This window comes from Protomyctophum parallelum (assembly GCF_964188405.1).
Source record: "Protomyctophum parallelum genome assembly, chromosome: 12".
NCBI lineage: Eukaryota > Metazoa > Chordata > Actinopteri > Myctophiformes > Myctophidae > Protomyctophum > Protomyctophum parallelum.
Window position 1 is genome coordinate 19,805,488 of NC_139712.1, and position 14,963 is coordinate 19,820,450.

The window sequence follows — 14,963 nt, forward strand, 5'->3', positions numbered from 1 at the left end:
CTAAGAGCAACCTGGGGACCACCACTATTGACCCAGGGACCACCATCCTGACTAAGAGCAACCTGGGGACCACCACTATTGTGCGTGGCGGGTCCATCATAGACCCACCCCACACAATAGTGGTGGGGGGTTAATGCACCACAGGGAGCTGGAGAAAATAGCTATAATATCAATATAATATCTAATAAAATACAGTGATTTTGTTTGAATATGATGGAATATGATTAAGGATTACTGTGATTATGGTATTAGCTCACATTTCATATCACACACACCATACAGTAAGAACTCCTGGCTGTAAGTTATTAAAAGTAAAAAATGCATTTTCTTAAAGGGACACTTCACCCTTTTTGCAAAAAAATATATGTTAATGACGTTTAGAAGCTTTAGATCACTTTCCTGGGGGTATTTATGTGTGTAATATGTGGTTTTAGATATTTTAGATTGTAGCAGTGAGCCTGTTGTCTCTGATGTCATGGACACTGGTCTCACTACCTTCCTGGACTACAATTCCCATAATTCTTTGGTGCACTGCTCCTCCTTGTGGATAGGGGGAGAGCTGTCTTACTGAGACAACATGTAGTCCAGGAAGGAAGTGAGCCCAGTGTCCATGACATCAGAGACAACTAGCCTGACCTAAGCAGAGACATTTCTGGTCTAGAGGGGCGGGTCGCGCCTCAGAAATGCGCGCACCCTGATTGGATCTCATCGATCTGTCCGTCACCCCCGGCCCCTCCTCTCCCCCCTAGTGCAGCGCTACGTCACATCATTTAGAGCGACGCCCACCCGGAAGGGTTGACTCCCACTTTTAGACTGGTTCAGCCCACGGCTTTTTCCAGGCTTTCATCTTTCGCGCAGACGAAATGAAAGCCTGGGTATCGAGGCTAGAGACAACAGGCTCACTGCTACAATCTAAAATATCTAAAACCACATATTACATACATAAATACCCCCAGGAAAGTGTTCTAAAGCTTCTAAACGTCATTAATATATATTTTTTTGCAAAAAGGGTGAAGTGTCCCTTTAATGCATGGCCAGGGACCACCTGCAATACCTCTGCGGACCATCAGTGGTCCGCGGACCACCGGTTGAAAACCCCTGACCTAGACAGTCGAAGAGAAGAAGAGAAGCTAGGTACTAAAAGCAGACATATTCTCTCTCTCTCTCTCTCTCTCTCTCTCTCTCTCTCTCTCTCTCTCCCCCGCCCCCCCCCCCCCCCCCCCCCCCCTCACTCACTTGTTTGTTCGCTATGTTTACTTTTCTTTCCCTCTGTAGTTCACTCACTCTCTTTCTCACTCTCCCTATCTCACTCTCCTCTCTCTTTCAGTGTGACTCATGGCAGGCAGTCACTTCCTGTTCCTGTAGTAGTGTGTGTTGGTGCCAGGTCTTGACACGTTGCCCGTTGCTGGTCGGGTTTGTCGCTGAGAGACCGAGGTCGGACAGGACGGAGCGTTCCCGTCATGTCAGCTCAGTGAGAGCAGACACTGAAGGCTCATACATACTCCAGTTTTTGGTGATAGGTTATCACCGTTTTAGGTGATAGCTTATCACCTAAAACGGTGATAAGAGTTGAGGCCATCATACTCGCGGTGATGGTCTTAAGGATTGACCCCGCCTCCCTGTGGTTTACCCAACTTCTAGACCAATCAGTGAACGGGGTGATAGCTCCGGAGTGAAAAGACTTGTCTGATAGTAAAAACAGAGAGATGGGTCTGAGTCCGCGGTGATAGCTGATCATCTCCGCGACTGACGTAATGGTGTAGTTTTCCAACCCTTTAAAAACTACACCGCGTAGTATGTATGAGCCTTAAGACAGTGGATGATTGATCACTGGACATTGAATTAAATTGGATTTAACTTGAGCATCAAATGAACGTGCTCAGAAAATGCCCAGCCATCTGTGGCCACTTAACTTAGTATGGGAGGGCCGTAAAGATCTTCAGGTGGGCCCCCGATCCTGCTCAGCAGCTGCATAGTGTTGTTGTGATGTGTCAAGTTGACTGTTTTCTGACCACGGCAATGTCTGAAAGCCATGATGCTTGCTAGTGACGGATGCAGCATTGTCACAGATATTTAGATCAAGATGTAAACAGGATGATTGTGTTGTATGAACACTGAACACATGGAGTGCAACTCTAAAGGTTGTACAACTGCTTGTTATATAGCCAATGACCCATAACTTTCCCCCTTAGTAGTAGTGAAGACTACTAACTGAGTCAATATTTGTGTGTACTAACTGAGTCAATATTTGTCTCAGAATGGGTCTTTAAGAAGGTGACAAGCAAGCAAGATCTGTCCACTATCTACAGTATACAGTACATCTGCTTTGCTATCTGATTTAAACAAAAACGTTAATTATGCTTGCATAGTTTGAGGGTGAGAGAGGAGTGGAATGCCATAAACTATGCATTTTAACTGGCAGTTGCGACAATACTTACTATAGTCATTGATTTGCTGATAGGCAAATAACAGATGTGTGGCGTGCTTGTGCGTGGTGGCACTGGTGTGTGTGTGTGTGTGTGTGTGGGGGGGGGGGGGGGGGGGGGGGTGGTTTTATCTTTCACATTTCACATTCTCTGTATATTTCTGAAGCAGTTACACATTCAAAGGCAAATTCGATGACATCTTTTTAAATAATTATGTTGCTACATTCACTAACAGCAACTAATGAGACAACAGAGGTAGCTGCCGGATTCACAAGTATAACCCATTTTGGGCGGGAACCCCTGTTGGCGTTTTAAGTATTACAGTATGTTGTGCTTTATGTATTGGAAAAATAGCAGATCTACAAGCTCATAGTGCGCCACCGAGTGGCGCGCTACGAGCTTGTAGGTCTGCTATTTTTGAAAAATCGTGAAAATGTGGCTCAAATGTTTGAATATATTCTTTCAGATCGAACGTATTGAACTCAAATCTTTGCTTCTGGGGAGGTCCCTGGAACAGCATATTTTCCGATGGGGGTCGGCGGGCCAATTACATATATTTTTGGGGGTCCTTGACATGAAACTGTTTGAGAACCACTGACATAGAAACAAGAGGTTTTCCAGACAACTGTCAGCATTTAGAAGGCATTTGTAGAATCATCCTCAGGTCTAAATGGGTCTTCTTAACAACGTCTAGGTTGCACCACCAGACATTGTGGTCGGTGCAACAATGGTGACTGCAGTGTGGGTTTAATCCATGTGGCTCGTCTGGTCTTGCAGGTGGAGCAGGTGCGTCTGCTGGATCGCTTCGGCAACAAGTCGACCAGTGGAACGCTGTATCTGACCGCCACGCACCTCATCTTCGTGGAGAGCAGCTCCACAGCCGGCTCCCAGGAGATATGGGTGAGTGTCCTCTTTTACCATACATGGGCAACTGGTGGCCCGGGGGCCACATGCGGCCCCCCATCTTCACTTAATGCGGCCCTCAGGTTAATATTGGGATACTGATGAAGCTCTTTTATTTCAGCTGTTACCATTCCAATCATGCAAACATGACCAGCTTTTCTGGAGGGTGCCTGGAACAACATATTTTCAGATGGGGGGTCGGCGGCATATTTCATATAATTTTTTGGGGTCCTTGATATAAAATTTTGAGAACCACTGATATAGAAACATGAGGTTTTTCAGAAAAAAAATTAATCGTAGTAGGCCTAACAAATAATAATAAACTAATACGAAGTCATCCCAGAATCACACTTAACAGGTGTAAGGGAAACCCTACTAGGAAACTCGTATGGCTAATATCTGTATCAATGAATCGGTAATCAAGATATTGGGCCAAATTGTCAATAACGTGCATCTGTAATTGGAGCCTGTGCGGTACACACCCTAAACCATTGGACTGTCGTCGGCGTCTGTTTTGTCTGTCCCGTCCTGAGACGGGGCTGAGCTACTGTTTTCAGAATCTGTGTGGGAACTGGGTCAACAATATTGCATCCAGCGACGCGTCACGTTGCCGCGGTAACCGAACGTAGATTTGATGGCAGCCTGATGGCATCATGGATGGATGGACAGGCTGAAGGAATGCCAGCAGGGAATATAACCCATTCTGACCTGAGATCAGATTCTAAAAATGATAAAAAAATAAATAAATGTGGGGGCACGGTGGCACAGTTGATAGTGCTGTCGCCTCACAGCTAGAAGGTCCTGGGTTCGATTCCCGCTCGGGGCGCTGTGGGTGCTGGCGGCGTGTTTCCTCCTCCGCGTCATCAGTGCCCATACCCGAAGGCGGGGTTGGCGAAAGGGCCTTTCTGTGTGGAGTTTGCATGTTCTCCCCGTGTCCCCTAGGGTAGGTACCCTCACAAAAACATGCAGTAATCCTGGTCTCTAAACTGCCTCCCCCTGGCCAGCCGGGGCGCCTGATGGAGGGGAAAGGAACTGGTTGGAATAATGTGTTCCTTCCACGCGCTACGTCCAACCAGGGAAACTCCCCCCTGTCAGGTGTAAAGGAGCAACTTGGACACTCAGGCATGAAGGAAGCATGAGTTAAGTCCGTTGCTCTCCCCAGGTTGGCGGAGGGTGTGTAGAGCCCAGGATCACATTAGATGATTGACACAGGGGTGAAAAATGGGTTACAAAAATCGTGGGATAAAAAATATATAAATGCATCTACATCTACATCCTGACATCCCCGAAAGTCAAGAATATATATTCCTGCATCGAGTTGATCACGTAACATAGAAATTGATTTATTGAAGATTCTGACTTTCAATGATACATACATTTTTGTTTTGATTGTATTGTTCCACTTTTTGCTTTGGCATTGTAAACGTATGCTTAGAGAACCGCTTAGAATAATGGGGATATAATGCCTGTTGTTCATGTCCCACAACCATTGTTTCATTTTATTTCAGAGTGAAAACTCCTTTAGTTTCAGGTTTTCAAGGATTTCTTTTTTACAAGCTCTGTGAATGCTTCTAGTTGTTTGTGTGGAATACTTTCTAGCATGTGTTAAAACACCACAGACAGCCCGGGCCTCTTGCCTTTGACCTTCCTTCCTTCCTATTTTATGTGCTGAGCAAAGGCTTTCATGTGTTGTTCTAGGCCTGTTTAGTGTGCAGGGCTCTGCACTAGTCTAGGACCTGGCTATATGGCTTGGTTTGTGTGTGTGTGCATGCGTGCCGTGCATGCGTGTGCACGTGCAGAAGACCATTCAGAATTATAGTCTATGCGTTTCTCAGTATGTTGTTGGTTCTGGTGCATAAAATATTGAATATATATACTGTATAGACCATGGGGTGCACACACTTTTTTTTTTACATGAGAGCTACTTTCAAAATGACCGGCTCAACAAGATCTACTGACCCGAAATAATCATTATCCCTTTGCTGGAAATGGTTACATAAGACACAGGAAATGGAACAGGAAATACACAGGAGAAATGGAATTGGCAGGTTTTCTTTGTAAGGGCCGATTCATACTCCTATTTTACCGCTGTAGTGCCGGAATGATTTCGGCTCGTCAGAAATTTTCAGTAGCACCGAAGAGCCGACTTTAGCACCCCCCCAAACCTCAAATGACGTCACATTGTAGGCTCTACAGCGCCGAACCGACTTTTATTCGGCTCTAAAATAGGAGTATGAATGGGCCCTATAAGTCTACTGATGTTTGTGATGCAACACTCTTGGAAAACAACTTATTGCATTGTGGGTTTGAGGCAGCCGACAGGCCCTTTTTGATGTCAATCAAGTCACCTTAATTGAAGTGATATAGATGATATATTTCAGGGGCATGTCATGTGGTCGCGATCTACCCAGCTGTATAGACTATAGAGACTGACTCAGCAGCTGGTGGGATCAGCATTTTGTGTGTGTGTGTGTGTGTGTGTGTGTGTGTGTGTGTGTGTGTGTGTGTACGTGTGTGCGTGTGCATGTGCATCAGGATGTTCTGCTAATCATTACTCATGCCGATGAAGGAATGTGCATGTTTATGATGTTTCTCCTGCAGGGTTACTGTATTATTATGCTCATGTGATGCATTGTCCTTCTCTCATACAAGCACCCGCTGCTCTCTCAATAACGGCGCCGTGTACTAAACGTTGAACAGATCTTTCTGGACCCTTGTCTCGAACCGTTTTCTTTTCTTTTCGTATGGCGATAATTCATTAATCCCCCGCCACGTCCATTTCTCCTGTGTTGTTGTCGCTGTTGTTGTATCCTCACTGGCTCCTGTCAGGACGTAGAGCCTTCGTCCTTGTCTGTAATAAACAAAAAAGGCAACAATAAATGTAATGCATTAGTAGTATTACATGATTTTATTACGACCAAAAATAATAATAAGCTAAATGCTTAATATGCTTATTTTTGTCTACCCTTTCTACATCCACTCTATGCACATTTCTGCTCGTTCAGTTACAATAATAACATTTATTAGGAGAAAGAGGCAACTTTCGGAATACTTTTGTATATTGCGAGAAAGAGCATTCTCAAGGTTTGGGTTGCTAGAGCTCCAACCTTCATTATCAGACTGGTACCAAACCGTGTAGAAAAGCTTACGAATGTCATACGCGACACTCTATCAAGGCTTTGTAAAGGTTTGATACTTCCAGGATGAATACTCTGTTGTGTAGTGTTGGGCTCAGTCTGTACCTTTTAAATGTTTTTATTTTGTGTGTATTTCACTTCTGTATTGTCTTGCTTGTTTTGGTATTGTTTGTTGAGGTTCTGTCTGAGCAGAAGTGATCCTGATATAATGTACTGTGATCTGAACCTAATACACTTTATTCAAGTTTAAAATGCCAACGTGTTTCGACTGTTAACCCATTTAGACCTGACGTCGACATTTTTTAAATGTCTTCTAAATCCTGACAATTTTCTGAAAAAAACATGTTTCTATGTCAGTCGTTCTCAAACATATTCATGTCAAGGACCACAAATATATATGACATTGGCCGCCAACCCCCATCTGAAAATATGTTGTTCCAGTGACCCCCAGAAGCAAAGATTTGAGTTAAAACGCTCGCTCTGAAAGAATACATTAAAAGATTTGTGCCACATTTTCACGATTTTTCAAAGTAGATTGGAAAGGGTGTGATTTTTTATTTCTTGACGACATTGTCGATATATCTAGTCTTAGTTTTAGTCATCATAGCTTAGTTTTCATTTCCTTTCTATTTAGTTTCCGTCAGTGAAAAAAGGTAGTCGACGAACATTATTTTAGTTTTAGCCGACGAAATCAACACTCTCTCTCTCTCTCTCTCTCTCTCTCTCTCTCTCTCTCTCTCTCTCTGCAGATCTTGCACCACCACATAGCGTCCGTGGAGAAGCAGTCCCTGACCACGGCGGGCTGTCCGCTGCTCATCCAGTGTCGTAACTTCCGGGTGGTCCACTTCGTGGTGCAACGGGAGCGGGACTGCCACGACATCTACAGCTCCCTGCTGCGCCTGCTACGGCCCGGTACGTGTGTGTGTGTGTGTGTGTGTGTGTGTGTGTGTGTGTGTGTGTGTGTGTGTGTGTGTGTGTGTGTGTGTGTGTGTGTGTGTGTGTGTGTGTGTGTGTGTGTGTGTGTGTGTGTGTGTGTGTGTGTGTGTGTGTGTGTGTGCGCGTGTGCGTGTGTGTTTATGTGTTATACTTTTTATTTTTTGTTGACATTGATTTAACCCATTCTGACCTGAGATCAGATTCTAAAAATGTCTTCTACATCCTGACGGTTTTCTGAAAAAGCTATGTTTCTATGTCAGTCGATTAAAAAAAATCACACCAGTGTGAACCAAGTGGTGCAACTCCCGTCTATTGGTTCTCTGTATCGTTCCAATTTGTATCGTTCCAATTTCTTCTCTGTATCGTTCCAATTTATTCTCTGTATCGTTCCAATTTATTCTCTGTATCGTTCCAATTTATTCTCTGTATCGTTTGCGTCCAGCAGGTGGCAGCCATGTCACATACTTCTCTCGTTCCAATTTCACGCATGCGCACACCACTCGTGCTCTCACAGGTACACACATCACAAACAAACACGTACACAGCTACACGGACATTGCAAGCTGGATGTAGAAGTGGTTGCACCACTTAAAAATAGCAGCCCTACAAGCTCGTAGCATGCCACTCGGTGGCGCGCTATGAGCTTGTAGATCTGCTATTTTTCAAAGGGGTTCCCGCCCGAAATGGGTTAAGACCTGGGGCCGATTCTACAAATGCCTTCTAAATCAGTAGTTCTTCTCATACTTTTTGAAAAATAGTACACATTTTCAAAAGAAAAATATGATTTAAAAAAAGAAAATAAACCATAAAATGTAAGAAATGGTGAAGATAGCCGATCTGCGTGCTCTGTACATCGGCTATTTTCAAATAAATAAATTCATAAATAAAATGTGTGGCAAAAATACACAGCTCTTGTGGGGGGTCCCCAATGGCACTAAATCATTTCAGATGTGGGGGGGGGGGGGGGGGGGGGGGTCCGCAGCCAAACACATCCTTGAAAAGAGTGTGGTTATATTATTCAAGATAAAGTGAACGTCGTTTAGCATGCTTAACCCATTTTGGGCGGGAACCCCTTTTGACGTTTTGAACATTATGTTATAATTTAGCTATTGAAAAATATTTTAGAAAAATCATGAAAATGTGTCGCAAATTTTGAATATATATATATAATATTACGTTTTTAACTCAAATCTTTGCTTCCGAGGGGTCCCTGGAACAACATATTTTCAGATGGGGGTCGGAGGCCAATTACATATCATTTTTGGGGTCGTTGATATGAAATATTGAGCACCACTGAAACATGGGTATACTTCAGAGACTGGAGGATTTAGACAAGACATTTTTTTTTAAATTCGAGTCAGGCCTAAATGACTGCGTCCTGTGTCTCCCTCTAGGGGTGTACGAGGAGCTGTACGCCTTCGCCTACAACCCCAAACAGAACGACCAGCAGAGAGAGGAGGGCTGGCAGCTCATCGACCTGGGGGCGGAGTTTGAGAGGATGGGCGTCCCCTGTGACCAATGGCAGCTCACGGACGTCAACCGAGACTACAAAGTAATACCTTTTTCCACTAGGCCTAGTTTTTAATACTGAACAACTCACCCCGGTGCTTGCCCGTTTTTCCTCCCGGAATTTTCACCAGTGAGGGGGATAACTTTGTAATATGCTATTGGCTGTTTGTATTCTTTTTGGAAAAATATAAAAAGATACTCCTGTGGAAAGGCTATATTCCAGGCTATAATACACATTGTGGATGTCAGTCCGTACAGCTCCACAAGAGGGCAGTGAAGATTAACGTTGCTGTCCTTGTGTGTCCATGTGTTGAGTTTGTAAACCGAAAGGTTCCCGGTTCGATTCCCCAGACCGGCAAGATAATAATAAGAAGTGAATATAGCTACCACAGTTACCCCTCCTCCAACCCAACAAATGTTTTTTACAATTTCCATCCTAAAATCTTTGTCCCCTCAAATATAGTAACACAGGTGTGTGTGTGTGTGTGGGTGTGTGTGCGTGCTTTGAAGGTGTGCGAGACGTATCCCAGGAACCTGTACGTTCCCATCACGGCCAGTAAACCCATCATCGTGGGGAGCTCCAAGTTCAGGAGCAAAGGACGTTTCCCAGTCCTGACGTACTTCTACCAGGAGAAGAAGGTACGTCATGAAGGGTTATGCATCCTATAGTACACTCTATGTTGCCCTCCAGTGATTCTCAAACATTTCCATGTCATCCCCATTTTGGACTGAGGTCGATAAAAAAAAAATATTTATGAAAAAACCTATGTTTCTATGGCAGTGGTGCTCAATCCTTTTCATGTCAAGGACCCCCAGATTTATTTCTATTGGGCCACAGACCTAACCTTGGATCTGGCAGCGTCAGGTTACCACAGACCCCCATCTCAAAATAATATGTAATTCCAGGGACCGCCCCAGAAGCCAATATTTTAGTTCAAAATGTTCGCTCTGAAATATATATTCAAAGATTTGCACCACATTTTCACGACTTTTCAAAAATAGCAGACCTACAAGCTCGTAGCGCGCCACTCGGCAGCACGCTATGAGCTTGTAGATCTGCTATTTTTCAATAGCTAAAGCACGACATAATGCTTGAAACACCAAAAGGGGTTACCGCCCAAAATGGGTTAATATGTATTTGGCCGCGGACACCCATCTGAAAATATGTTGTGCCAGGAACACCCCATACAAGATTTGTATTGTTAATATGTTTCAAGAACATTCCAAAATGTAAAGTACAACTTATATATTTGTCACCCCGACAATCAATTCAATCAATTTAATTCACATCATGGAGATTTGTTGTTGTTGTCGTCGCATTCCTGAGCCACTCATTTGATGACCAGAGACTTCTAATGACACAGATAACCCAGTAATCAACAAAGAGAGACAAAACAAATCTCTGTGGATTCAATACTTCATCATGGTATGTGTGATTGATAGAAATTCTGTCGTTTATTTGGGTGAACTACTACTTTTAAAAGTATTTTGCCGGCACACCCGGCAAAATACTGTAGTTAGTTAGTTAGTTTCATTTATTGTCCACGTGTGGAAATTTGTCTTCGGTCTCAACAACAGTAAAAAAAAAACGGCAACAACAACAGTAACAACACTTACACAATAATTGTTGAATAATAAAAATACAGGACAACAGTGGCAAATACATTAAAAAACTAATCTAGCGAGACCTTTTTATAATTTAGTGGCGCCTTAATGGCATTAGGAATGAAGGAATTTGATTGAAGATGTTACGGATATCTTTTGGTACTTTGTACCGTCTACCAGAGGGAAGTAGTTGGAGCTCCCTGCAGAGTGGATGAGAGGAGGTCATTTTGCTATCTTGACGTCCCTGTAGATACGACTTAATTGTTTCTGTCTCTTCCCAATGATTTTTGAGCCTATAGGTTCACTATTCGCTGCAGCTGCTGTGTCTTGCGACACAGCAGCTTTTTATGCTTTAGCTATTGAAAAATAGCAAATCTACAAGCTCATAGCGTGCCACCGAGTGGCACGCTACAAGCTTTTAGATCTGCTATTTTTGAAAAATCGAAGAACGACTGACCTAGAAACATAGCTTTTTCAGAGAACTGTCAGGATGTAGAAGACATTTTTAGAATCTGATCTCAGGTCAAAATGGGTTAAGATTGCCTTACCACAGTCCCATGATAAAAGTCAAGACTCCCTCTATCAGGTTAGACTATTTCCATGATTTAAAAACATAGCAATAGATGCAAGGTTTCTGTCTGACCGTGGTGTGAGTGACTGACGACGGGTGTGTCCTGTGCTCCCCCCGCCCGCCACTAGGCGGCGGTGTGCCGATGCAGTCAGCCCCTCTCGGGGTTCAGCGCGCGGTGTCTGGAGGACGAGGGCCTGCTGCAGGCCATCAGCAGAGCCAATCACAACAGCCGCTTCGTCTACGTCATGGACACCCGGCCCAAGGTGAGCTTTTGTTCTCTACGTCAGTGGAGACCCCCCCCCCCCCCCCCCCCCCCCGAGGGAGTTCCAAGGGGGTTCCCCCATAGAGTATTAAAAGGATAGAGACTGAATTGGCGCGAAGCTCCGCCCCCTCCGCTATTCATGTCAGTGGAAGTTGCTCAGTGGCGTTTTGAAGCACCAAATTTTGGTGCCCAAATGTGAAAGTGCAGCTGGGCTTTAACATTGAGCGCTCGGTTGCACAGGGTTTCCTCGTCAAGAATCCACGGGTCCGCCTGCAGTCCTTCCTCTTACCACTAGGGCCCAGCGCTTCAACATTGGAGTGCCTAGCTGGCCCCTTGGGTTCCCCCGGCTAAATGAAAGTGAGGAACCCAAATGGACCCTCATGGGAATGTAACTCAGACAGTACGTTTTAACAGCGGGCGACAGCCAGACGAATTTTTCGGACGTGCATTATTCGTCAACGGGACCCGGCGACTACTGGCGATAAGAGGCGATAGCAGGCGAACGGGCGGTGGTCCATGTTTTGATCCGATCGAATCATTTTAGCTGCCGCTCGTTAGCATAACAGTCAAAGTGGGACAGTGGCCGCGGCCATTTTGAAGATGCGCAAGCGTCCACTTGCACTCTGTGTGCTGCTTTCAATGGCCTGTATCTCCAAATCGGCGCAATGAATGTCGTCGTATCTGGTGAAAAGCAGGCGCTGTGATACTGGTGGTCGGGTCTTTCCATCACCGACCGAGAGAAAAACAACCGGTCAAAACACCACACACATTTTGTCACTGTAACGGTTGGTCACGGATATTTGTCTCTTCAAAATAAGGGTTGCGTGCGATAAAACCTTGGCAATGCGCGATAGATTTAAGCAATAAGCCACGAGAGGTCTCAGGTTACCGGCTATTTTACACTGGCTGGGGGTGTAGGCAGACCCGACGCGCAGCGGAGGGTCTTCTACCTCCCAGCGTTGCATTGCGTAGGAGTTCAAGTGAGTGAGTGAGTTAGTTAGTTAGTTTATTTATCTCAGTCCTGAGTTTACAGTGCATAGTGCATTATGCACTAGGGATGTCAAATTGTCGAATTAGAATTGTGATTCCCGTTATGAACGATTCAAAATCGATTCATAATTTCCAAAAATCAAATCGATTTTCTTTTTATATATATTTTTTTCTGGTTACAGTTACAGGAGTTTTCACTATATGGTGTTTGCGATATGAAATGTAAGCTCACCCTAATTACAGTAAACATCATGTCATTTTCAAGTTACTGTAGTATTAGTCAATTCAGTTGGCTGGAGTAGATGAAATCCTATGTATTGAATTGCATTTAGATTTTTTTTTTATCGTTTTTGGATTGAGAGTCGATTTTGAATCGAATCGTGACCCCAAGAATCGGAATCGAATCGGGGGTGACACCCAAAGACTCACAGCCCTATATCATGCACACGCTATGAAACAGCATCCTGTCTGACGGATCCCCTCAATCTTCTCCACCCTCTCCTCCCTCCAGTTGAACGCGATGGCGAACCGGGCCGCGGGGAAAGGCTACGAGAACGAGGACAACTACTCCAACATCCGCTTCCAGTTTGTGGGAATCGAGAACATCCACGTCATGAGAGCCAGTCTGCAGAAGTTACTGGAAGGTGGGAGGCTATACGTGCGCTCTGATCACACTGAGACGCACACGCACGCACACACACACACACACACACACACACACACACACACACACACACACACACACACACTTTTAAATATTTGTATATTGTACATATGACAAGGGGCAGGGCAACTTCAGAAGTGACTACATTACAGGATCAGCCCAGGTCATACGGTTTGGGGATGAAGCAACTAGAGGTCGAGGTTGAGATGGTTTGAACATGTGCAGAGGAGAGATGAGGGCTGCCTACATTGGCAGGAGGACGCTGAAGATGGAACTGCCAGGTTAGAGTAAAGAAAGGCCAAAGATAAGGCTTATATAGGATACGGTGAGAGAAGACTGGCTGGAGTGAGAGAGGAAGACGCAGAGAGCAGTCAGAAGAACAGATGGAAACTGATGATCCACCGGGACGAGACTAGTTATTGGTTAGACCAGTCATTAGTCCTACAACTACAACCTATCTCAAACCCTCACCCTAAACCTAACCTCCCACGGGGCAGCACACCTAAACCTGGTATAACCTTAACCCATGTCTAACCAATGACTAGTCTAAACTAAGTATGCACCCCATATATAACGCTTATATTTCACAAAGTAAAAGTCTCTTTTCATTGTTAATTACCAATGACCAATGACCATAAACACAGGGCGATCAGTGGCATAAGGGCAAAATTGCCGGCGTGTGTATGAATGTCTGAGTCTGTTTGAATTTGAGTCTGTACATAATTGCCCTCTGGCAAATGTCTGTAATTTGCTCAGGAGTCTCACTATCTTTTCTACGTCTCCTCTCTCTCTCTCTCTCTCTCTCTCAGTGGTGGGCGTCCGTACGCTCTCCATGAGTGACTATCTGATGGGTCTGGAGAGCAGCGGTTGGCTCAGACATATCAAGGCCGTTGTGGACGCGGCCATCTTTCTCACCAAGGTGCGAGTCCACGGCCCCCCTGCTTCTGTTCACCCCTCCACCAGCACATGCACTCACTTCCAATGAATGAATGAATGACTGTCTGCTTCTGTTCACCCCTCCACCAGCACATGCACTCACTTCCAATGAATTAATGAATGACTGTCTGCTTCTGTTCACCCCTCCACCAGCACATGCACTCACTTCCAATGAATGAATGAATGACTGTCTGCTTCTGTTCACCCCTCCACCAGCACATGCACTCACTTCCAATGAATGAATTAATGAATGTCTGCTTCTGTTCACCCCTCAACCAGCACATGCACTCACTTCCAATTAATGAATGAATGACTGTTTGCTTCTGTTCACCCCTCCACCAGCACATGCAATCACTTCCAATGAATGAATGAATGAATGTCTGCTTCTGTTCACCCCTCAACCAGCACATGCACTCACTTCCAATGAATGAATGAATGACTGTCTGCTTCTGTTCACCCCTCCACCAGCACATGCACTCACTTCCAATGAATGACTGTCTGCTCGAGAAGTATTTGACTCTTGCAAGCCACACATTTTTCACAATGCACTCGCAATTATTATGAATAAGAGCGGCTGCCTCTGAGTTTATACGCCATTGATTTTAATATGATTAACTTTGTTATTATTAATATTACAAAACATACATTAACCATTTAAGCCATGTAGCCACTTGGATATTTGGGGTATTTTTGTACTGTAGTCAGTGTAGTATTGTTACTTTTACTTAAAGCTGCACTATGTAACTTCCCTGTTCTACCCCGTATTTGAACCAGGGTCTCTGTACAAGTGCTGACATTTTTACCACATGCAGAGCTACAGTAATAGAGCCTGCTTGCTCAGGGGAGAAACTGGACTGTGACCTTCGGTTGCCGAGTCAGAAACGGGATTGTGTGTCTCGTTGGAAGATCAGGGAGTCCAAACACAATCACCCCTACAACCACCCCAATTGTATAAGTTCTATTGTATTGTACAGTTAATTCACACACAAAAAAAGCTTTATAATCCAAGAAAATCTGAGTACTT

At 44.5% G+C, this 14,963-nt stretch overlaps 1 protein-coding gene across 1 annotated transcript in view; it reads left to right on the forward strand.

Moving 5' to 3' along the window:
• The window catches only part of mtmr6 (myotubularin related protein 6), a 28,980-nt gene that overhangs the window by 5,235 nt on the left and 8,782 nt on the right, over nucleotides 1-14,963 (forward strand). The window contains exons 2-8 of the mRNA XM_083777841.1: nucleotides 3,204-3,326; nucleotides 7,216-7,378; nucleotides 8,797-8,954; nucleotides 9,422-9,550; nucleotides 11,216-11,350; nucleotides 12,851-12,983; nucleotides 13,813-13,922. Of these exons, the coding sequence (XP_083633967.1) occupies nucleotides 3,204-3,326; nucleotides 7,216-7,378; nucleotides 8,797-8,954; nucleotides 9,422-9,550; nucleotides 11,216-11,350; nucleotides 12,851-12,983; nucleotides 13,813-13,922 (951 nt within the window). The remainder of the gene's footprint in view (nucleotides 1-3,203; nucleotides 3,327-7,215; nucleotides 7,379-8,796; nucleotides 8,955-9,421; nucleotides 9,551-11,215; nucleotides 11,351-12,850; nucleotides 12,984-13,812; nucleotides 13,923-14,963) is intronic.